A 10,084-nucleotide genomic window follows, 5' to 3' on the forward strand; every position below is an offset into this window, starting at 1 on the left:
AATTATGAACTGTTGAGTACCTGATGACCTGATTTTTTTTTATTTATATAATCGAACATTCAGACTTCATAGATTCGTCGATCGTTGAAAGTGTACCAAATTTGGAAAAAATATATTATTTTATCATTCCATCCAGGTGAGCGTGCTGGTTCGCCACGACCTCCAGCAATACCACGACATAAAAGACAAGCCCGGGGACGCGTTCTACATCCGCGCGGGGTTCGACCGCTGCACGAAGTTCACGTCCAACGGCATGGACTCGCTGGACGAGTGCTCGCTGTGGTTCCGCAAGGACGAGGTGCTGTTCGTGGACAACACGCTCTACAACGGGGCGCCCGGACTCTGGCGCGCCTGGCAGCTCGACTGCAAGGGCGTCAAGCGGCAGTGGGGGACCATACCCAGTAAATTCAAGTCAGTCTTATTTTATTACTTATATCAATCGGGTCTTACTACGAATCATTTTATAGTAAATAAAGATATTTACATCTCCCGACTTTCCGAATAAGTTGTACTACCTGTCGTCACGACCTGGCTGACTGTGAGCTCGTGATGAACAATATAAAAAATGTATATTAAACACAACAGTATTATTTTGCTTATACTTGAAAGTTTCGCTTGATTAGCTGCCTTTACACGTACGCTCTTTACGCGCAATCATCTTTCACGCAAGAAAGAGATGAGAATGTAAATGTGGATAAAGAGGACAAGAAAGACCGCACGCGCTGCCAATCCCGCATTCCCGAGTTCTTCAATTGTGCTTGCTTTAGCGCTTTTTTAGTATAAATAATTATCATTGCAAAATGGCGGATACTATGGAAAAAAAACTTTAATTTAGAGTCATTGATAGCTAATCGAGTGTTCAAATGTTTAAAAGAAGGTGACTAAACACATTGAAATGGGTTTGTAGGCCGTCTTAATTTTTAGGAATTAGGATGTCTATGTGTTTAAGGTAATGTCTGTTTATTTTCTGCAGAGTGGAAGAGATTCTGCGACGGTCAATGGGTCCTTTGGAGCCGGAAGGTCGTCGTGCGCTGACGACGGCCCGGCGCTCGTTCTTCCGCCGCAAGAAGCACCGCGACAGCAAGGAGCTGGCGTCCTTCTCCAACACCGAGCTGGGCTGCTGGAGCGACTCTGGGACGCTCGCTGATGATTTGCCAGTTCTTTCCTACCAGCGTGTCGAGAGGTTACCACGTAAGTCTAGGTCTAGATAGAGATAAAGTCGTCTGAGTACATTATGTCAGCTTTCAAACAGCTTATTCTGTAAGCTGTGTTTTTATTTGAAGAACGAGTTAAAAAATATATAGCAGTGAAACTATACCGTACGGAGGCACGTGTCGTGTAAAGTAAAGGCAGCAATTAGAGATAGCATAGTGTGACCAATCAGGAACAGTATCCGTGAAGGTATTATTACCATAACTAGCCGTGTAAATTTATGTGAGTGTGAGTAATTAGTGAGTCTACGTGCAGGTATTATTAATGAGCAGAATAAGTGTATATGATTGTGAGCAATCAGGGACAGTATCCGTGGAGGTATTATTACCATAACTAGCCGTGTAAATATATGTGAGTGTGAGTAATTAGTGAGTCTACGTGCAGGTATTATTAATGAGCAGAATAAGTGTATATGATTGTGAGCAATCAGGGACAGTATCCGTGGAGGTATTATTACCATAACTAGCCGTGTAAATATATGTGAGTGTGAGTAATTAGTGAGTCTACGTGCAGGTATTATTATTGAGCAGGATAAGTGTATATGATTGTGAGCAATCAGGGACAGTATCCGTGGAGGTATTATTAGCGAGCAGTGTGAGTGTGTGCGTGAGTTTGTTTGTTTGTTTGTTTGTGATGTCAGACGGCAGCCAGCGTCCGGTGGTGGTGCTGGGTCCGCTGCGTGAGTGCGTGACCAGCAAGCTGGTGTCGGACTGGTCGCACGTGTTCGTTCACGCACGACCGGACGCCGTGCCACTGCAGGCGCTGCGGGACCGTGCGGACAAGGTACGAACTTGTTTTTTTTAAATAAATTGTTAATTAGTTTGACTTCGGTACTAGATGTCGAAGACTAAATCTTCCAAGATAATTTTCTCCCTATTTCTAAGAATGATTAAAAAATGTTGTGTTTTGAATCGTAGTGAAAGTCAGCTGCGGTTCCGAAGGAGCAGCAACTTCGCAATCCTGTAAAAAAATCAGTCATTCAGTACTTTGTCTAGGATTACATATGTTTACATAGTATAAAACATAGTCCCAGCCGCTGTCTGTTCGATTATATCTTATAAATTACGCAACGGATTTTAATGCGATTTTTACCAATACATAGAGTGATACAAGAGGAAGGTTTGTATGAATAATACATGCGTGATATAGTATGTTCTATGCTAGCCGAGAATTAAAAAATAAATTGCAATACATCCATGCGAAGCTGGAACGTTTATTATACTTATTAGTTATTGATAATAATACAACATTTCTTCCCTCAGGGTATCCACTGTATCCTTGACATCCCGGTGGCCACAATAGAGAAATTACACAAGCAGCAAATATACCCCATAGTCCTTTTTATAAAGTTCAAATCTTTCAAACAAATCAAAGAAATGAAGGACTCGCGGTATCCTACTGAGAAAGTATCCGCAAAAGCTGCCAAGGAGATGTACGAACATGGACTGAAGGTGGAGAATGAATATAGGAATTATATATCGGGTGAGTCCCCTACTATCTTTTTATAGCCTCAGAGTAAGAGTGGGTCTAATACAACGTATAATAAAGTCATAAAACATTTGAATAACTATAAATCAATGGTAAATATTTAGACAGCCTTACTTCCGATGGTCGCGGGCTCCATTCCTCGCACGGTGCAAATAACGTTTGCTTCGTTTTTGTATTGGTTTGGGTATATTCTGTGTATATTATATTTACAAAAAAAAATATTATTTATATCAGTTGTCTAGTACCCATAACACAAGTTTTGTTAAGTTTGGGACTAGATGGCGCTGTGTGGATTATCCTTGGTTTATTATCATTTATTTGTAACGTGAATATTTTTCGCAAACGATAGAGTTTACGTGTGATGATATTTTTATAATTTTATTCAAAGTATACATATACCTACGTATTGTACAGAGTACATTAATTGTTAGAGATTTGTGTTTCTTCCATCCCTTCTCAAATTAATGCCATTTCGATATCTTCCTGATGGTATGTATGCATAGAATTTCTGATTTATGATATTGTAAAACTTTTCCACTAATTTTATGTCTCATAATTATAAATATCTGGGACTTTTGATTTCGGATAAACGTTAAGATTCAAGGATAAGAATCCAAGTCCTAAGGAGTATCTATAGACTGGCAGTTTTTGATGTGGAGTACAAATTGTAATTATTTTTTCAGCTGAAATACCAGCGGGTGTAAACATCGCGTACATCTGCACGCTAATCAAAGAGGCTGTGAAAGAGGAGCAGAACAAGACGCTGTGGGTGCCGTCCGTACAGGCCTGACCTTTGCCCCCCACCCCGCCTCGACACAAGTCGGTGACATTCTGCTCACACTGTAAGTACGACAAAGATACGAACTATCCTTACAACTCTTCAGACGTAGACATCAGGTACTACTCGGATCCGGGTCGCGAAACCAAACCTAAACTCAAAAAGAAAAAGGAACAAACTAAAAGCGACTCTACCGACAGCGATCTAAAGTACTATTCCGAACCGGACGCGAAGAACTACTTCGAAATAGATTACGAATTCCTCAAAGAGCTGAGGAGAATTGCGCGCAATAATTGTCCAAAGTGTAAACGTAAGCGTTCGAGGAAAGGTGTCGATTCTAAACTGTCGCAAGTTAAATACTCGAAAAGTAAGAGTAAGTCGTATAGATGTACGCGTGTGAAAGAGAGCTACGTATATTGCAACGGACGGTATCATAGCGACAAGGAGCACTGTCAAGTTTGCTGTCGAGTGTGTAACAAATCAACGGACACTCTCGACTCGATCGACGACGATCAGTACTCGCTTGTGTCTAGAAGTTACAGCCAGCCTTCCCGCAAGAATGTCGGTACCCGCACGAAAACGGGACAAAAAACACAGGACGCGCCGCGAGAGCGAAAGAATTCCGTGCAATCGATAAAATCCGTTTCGTTCCTGGAATCGAGCAACGACGAATCGAAAGACGAGACGAACTATACAGCCAAGAGCTTTACTAATGATCTAAAGAGGTTCCTACTCAAGCCGTCGACGCCGCGGCTCAGTTTGCGCGACAAGTTCCTTATCAGTTTCAAACAGGAGTTCGAGGCTACAAAAAAATCGCCCAAACTGAAAGCCATAAAAGGCCTATGGAAATCATATTGATGCGTTACAAATATTAAGAACTCTATTTATAATTTGGTGCTTTGTTTGAACGTTTTGAGTTTATACAAATCAACGTAAGTGTTCATGATTGGTCTAAAAATATAAACAACCAAGGTTTCGGTGCTAAGACTTGTAAGCTGAAAGCTTACGAACTATATCTTGTACATTATCACACGGTTACGTGTCTTTTGATGTAGCTATACGTAATGGGACTGCGGTTATGTGGTGCAATAATTTGAGAACCAACACCACAGGTTCTAACTGAGAAGTTAATACATTTTGTATAAATGAAACTTATCATTTTAACAATAAAACTTTGATGCTATAGATTAATCAATAACGTAGAGGCATTTAGCCACAAGTTTTTAATATATTAGATTGTTTAGAATGCTGACTCGAACTAAGCCGTTTTTATATACTAGAATATATGAAAATTTCTTTGTATACCATAATATTTTTAATATATTTCAATTTGAATCTACTATTTATTTAATTCTTATAGCTGTGAGGTACAACAAAGGTAGAAAGACTGTCAGATATTATATTGCTATGCTTGTAGGGTCGTTTAAATACGACGAATACTTTGATAGTCCAAATAGTGGCCAAGTAACATACAGGCTGTAATGAAAAGAGGCAAAACAATCCAAAACACTGGCAGCAAATATAATTGCAAACATAAAAACTGATGTTTATATAAAGAAATGTAAATATTACTAGAAACGGATTAAGTAACAGAATGGTGTCTTTGTAGGGTGCACATTGAGAATTTAGATTATCATTTAATTTGCAACGAATTAAATAAATGCATGTACATTTCTAAGCAACTCAACTCTCATTATGAGATAAAAAGTCACGTGTCCGCGAGGTTTGTTCTTGGATTGTTATACTCATTACGTTACATCCTGTACAATATACAATGGGGTCTCGTAGCTAGTTCTTTTAATTGTCTTTTATTACTTTATCGATCTATTTCTTGGGAAATATGGACAGTTATAGAGAGCGAGCGAATCTAGGTAACTTAAGCACCGATAAATATATCCTGATACTGACAGGGAACCAATTATCTCCATGTTCCACTAGAGTCTATTAATTTATTGCTATCCTAAAAATTCTACTAATCTTTATAAATTCCTTATTTCTACTATTTCTACTATCGCCATATGGGATTTTTCTATATCGATAATCTCAAATAACGTCAAGTTACAAAAGCATGCTTAAGACAAAACAAAATCGACACATGTATATTTTATCGAGTTACGTGTTATTTGCGTGTTGACCACCAATAGAGAAGGTGGTAACGGTGGTCAGGTTTCCGCACTGAATATTTGTGGTCTCACACGTGCTAAAGCTATCCTAAATTTTCTACTAATCTTTATAAATTCCTTCTAACTACTATTTCTTTGTAAATATTTCTACTGTTGCCAATATATTCAAAACTTTACAATATATACAAAATTCTACAATATCGTTAATCTCAAATGACGTCAAGTTACAAAAGCATGCTTAAGACAAAACAAACACGTGTGTGTTTGTTTTGTCTTATTTTATCGAATTACGTGTTATTTGCGTGTTGACCACCTATAAAGAAGGTCGTTAGGCTTTCAAGGTTAGCGTTGGTCAGGTTCGGTGTTATTTGTGTGTTGATAACCATAGAGAAGGTGGTAACTTTCAGTAGCGATGGTCAGGTTTCCGCACTGAATATTTGTGGTCTCACACATGCTAATGGTAGCGCAATTAAACAAAATAATATAAATGCATTAATTCGACACATAGTATATGCTGGTGATTCTCTGTCAATATCAGGAAACTTTATTTTCTGTCGCTATTAAAAGAAATGCAATTTATTATAATATAATAGTTTATAATGCTGGCGCGAGGCCTCACTGTGTAAAATTTTTAGGGAACACTAGCGATTGTATAAATTTGTATCTATTACTAGAAGTACCTACTACTTGTTGTGTTTGTAGATGTTTATACATTAGTATTCTAGACAAATATATCAAGTTTTATATAGCTACTTTACAATTGCACTGTAATTTTAGTAATATTTACTTCTATTAGGGGCCTATCTATAAATTATGCCACTCATCGACGGTGACATTGTAATAATAACTTTATTGGTTTAAGTATAAGGTTTAAATTGTTTTGTAGATCGGTTTACACATGGTAAACTTATGAAAATTTGAGACGTCACAGTTTCGAATTTCTTGTTTCTACCTATTTTATGGGTGACTCCTTATTTATACTTGCGTATAAAGGTCGTTTACATGGAGAATATTCTTCTTCTTGTTACGTAAAAACAGAGGATATTTAAATTTATCTCTCATCATTATTACATAGTATAAAACAAAGTCGCTGTCGCTGTCTGTCCCTATGTATGCTTAAATCTTTAAAACTACGCAACGAATTTTGAAGCGGTTTTTGAAGTTCAATATTCGAAGTATACGGTTAAAAATATGCTACAAAAATCTACCATAAAAATGTGGAATGAAACTTTAGTATATTTAGTACTTGCGACTCGCCCTGGCTTCGCTCGGATGTACATATATTATATATATAAACCTTCCTCTTGTATTCTATCTATTAAAAAAACCGCTTCAAAATTCGTTGCGTAGTTTTAAAGATTGAGGCATACATAAGGACGGACAGACAGTGATAGCCACTTTATTGTATACTATGTAATGATGATATATCAGCTAGTTATATTTATAAATAACTAGCTGACCACACGATCTGCGTTCCGCTTCAAAATTAAATATGTCAAAGGTTTTTTTAAGTTTAGTTAGGCAATAAATTTTGAACGCATCCTATTTGACAGGTATCAGCAGTTTGTATGGGAAAATAAAATTGTCGTTTTTACTATTTTACATACAATTTCTTCATATTTTACCACAGTTTATATTTAACCTGGACTTCCACGAATATTTAAAGACTAAAAGTAGCCGAGTCGAGTTTTATCGAGACTAACGAACAGCAATTAATTTATATATATATATATAAAAAATCACGGGATCTTACCATGTTATATTTTCATTGAGTTCCCGATTTTGTTACACGGTCATTATTTATACGTATAAGTATAAATATATATTGTTTTGGACGATTAAGTGCCCTAGTGATATTTATTTTCCCCTGTAAGACTGTATTGTGAATATTAGATACGATTTGTATAAACCGTCTACAATATACGATATCATATGTACATTATATATGTTCGAATATATAAGAATCATGATATTTGTTGTATATGTGATATTAATTGATTGAATCAGAATCATTGGAGTTTTATTGTCTCTGCTTACCCCAATGGTCAATAGACGAGATGCAATAATTATGGATTTCTTAATAGTATGTTACGATATAGAAAGAAATCAAAAAATATTTATTTGTATTGATATATAAGGGCCTAAGTATATACGTTTGTTATACTGTCATAAGTAATAATACTTAAATATATGTATATATATATATTGACGCGGGTTTGCTCGCTGATTTTTATATATTTCCTTCCGTATATTTTACCTGATAAGAGAATTAACAAATTGCATTCGGTTTAATGATAAATTGTTTTCAATAACGTTTTTTATACGTTACGTCATCGTATCGTCATACTCGTGAACTCTTACTGTATTAATGGTGTAACATAATTGACTTTTTTTTATTGAGGATAGATTATTAATTTTGTAGCATCCTGTATAATTAATGGCGTAGTTAAGGATTTTTATCTGGACGAAGTTATTGTTTGTCAATCAGCATTCAAGTAAATATGATAATTGTAGAAAACGCCAGTCTGTTATGGGTGCGATTTAATGAATTTTCATTAAATATTGATTTTAATGGGGTTTAACGATTTTCATTAAAACGTTAATTTTATTGGGGTTGAATATACTTAATATATTAATTTTAATGGGGTTTAATGAATTTTCATTAATATGTCCATGTTAATAGGGTTTAATATAATATATTAATTTTAATGAACTTTCATTAATACCGACGCCAATTTTAATGGGGTTTATTAGGATATGCTCTGCCCTACCTATGTCCCACGTGTCAGCTCGTTTCTGCGAATGTTGGAAAGCAGGCAATAGTGATCTCATGAAGTTAGCGTGTAACGAGGCTATATATTGTTTACCTTCAACACGTTTGTTAGCGATTAAGTTTTTTTTTTATAGAGATTTGATAAAAGTTACGTTACGTTGTAGTACTTTGCAATTTGACGGCTTGGAGTCTAATGTAATGTAAGCATAGTCAGTGAAGTTCTAAAAGTTAATCGAGTATAGTTGGGAGATCCCTTCTCCCAACCCCCACAAAATTATTTGGTAATCGAGATAAATTTGGGAGAAGGTTTAACAAAAGTTTGGAAAAGTGAACAAAAACTATGGGTTCGAAGATTTTAAAATAACACAAAACTGGTAAGGTAATAACAAAGCAACAGTTACTTTTTAGGAAGTAGTCGCTACTAATTCAGACACTCATTAATGGGGGACATTTTTATTTAAAACCTGAGCTTGGCCGAAATTTGGGGGATAGCAAAACTGTCATCTGGCAACACTGACAGAAAATTTTGGTCCGATCGGTTAAATGATAACGCGTCATATTTCTTCAAGAATAAAGATGATAATCCTAAAATATGATTCGCTTTTAGAACTACACTTACAGTGTATTTTTTTGTTCCACTGTACTGCCTGTAGATACTGCGCAAAAATAGCACAATTGATTATTATGCTTTTTATATCATCATTACATTTATTAATCATATAATTATGTTATTAAACTCGAGACTGACTGGGGTTGCAAAATTGGGGATACGAAAAAAAAAAATAGAATTTTTAGGGCACTGGATACATGTAACGGAATTTCGTTGTAGTTTATTGAGGGACATGATTATGCAGAGCAGTTGTAATTTTTTAAAACAGATTGTGATTAATACTTTTGGTATTATGTATGAATCATTTGACAAGAATTTGTAATTTTACAAATACATTTGTCAAAATTACTTTATTAAAATTTAGTCTTAAAAAAAAATACATGCATGAATAATTGAATAAAATTTTGAATTGGCAACACTTTTGACAGTTGCCAATACAAAATTTTATATTGATAACTTTTGGTAACCTGTCAAATTCATATTATTAAAATCAGAGTTAATTGCAACTGTGTTATATATTGATACTATGCGTTTTTATAATTTACTTAGGAATGTTTAATAAAAAATTAAAAGGTTTAAAAAAGGTTAAATTGTTTATTTGGCCATTTTGAATTGTTTCCAAATCTTTAAGTTTTCTCGTAAACACTTTTGCAACTTCAGTTAGAAATCACAGATATAGATTTATATAGATGTGGCAACTCTAGTTGGCGTGTGAATTACAACTTTACGAATATGCTAGTTACACTTATCACTAGATAGATAGAGATGTTCCGTCTATCTATATCTATGTCTGGAAACAGTTCGAAGGTTATATTTTGTTATGCCTTACTAACAAGTGCCAGCCTTGTGTTATAGTTATTGAATTTTGCACCGTATATAGATGATAATAGTTACCATATTATAATTCTGTTAAATGCACAACAGTTCAATTACGAGTTAGTTATTTGAAAACGTGTTTTTCAATCTAAGGCCGTGTTCACATTGGTAATATCCAACATATACGTATCCAAACAGCCAATCATAGCGGAGAGATATAGCTTATACTCCATAGTCAGTAATTGGTTTACAACGGTACTATGATTTGAAATGTTTAGTAAGTA

General features: G+C 35.4%; 2 protein-coding genes across 2 annotated transcripts in view; both read left to right on the forward strand.

Moving 5' to 3' along the window:
* LOC131848774 (disks large homolog 5) overlaps positions 1-3,505 on the forward strand; it is a 35,771-nt gene extending 32,266 nt beyond the window's left edge. The window contains exons 22-26 of the mRNA XM_059198706.1: positions 137-411; positions 974-1,191; positions 1,853-1,995; positions 2,475-2,694; positions 3,384-3,505. Of these exons, the coding sequence (XP_059054689.1) occupies positions 137-411; positions 974-1,191; positions 1,853-1,995; positions 2,475-2,694; positions 3,384-3,490 (963 nt within the window). The 3' untranslated portion in view covers positions 3,491-3,505. The remainder of the gene's footprint in view (positions 1-136; positions 412-973; positions 1,192-1,852; positions 1,996-2,474; positions 2,695-3,383) is intronic.
* Positions 3,494-4,336, forward strand: LOC131848803 (uncharacterized; the record flags this gene model as incomplete). The annotated part of the gene is made up of 1 exon (XM_059198738.1): positions 3,494-4,336. A coding segment is annotated over one exon (843 nt), but the record flags the coding sequence as incomplete, so codon positions are not given.
* Between the last annotated feature and the right edge of the window lie 5,748 nt (positions 4,337-10,084).

Source organism: Achroia grisella, unplaced genomic scaffold, assembly GCF_030625045.1.
Source record: "Achroia grisella isolate CSIRO2021 unplaced genomic scaffold, CSIRO_AGI_Agris_v1 utg592, whole genome shotgun sequence".
NCBI classification, from domain to species: domain Eukaryota; kingdom Metazoa; phylum Arthropoda; class Insecta; order Lepidoptera; family Pyralidae; genus Achroia; species Achroia grisella.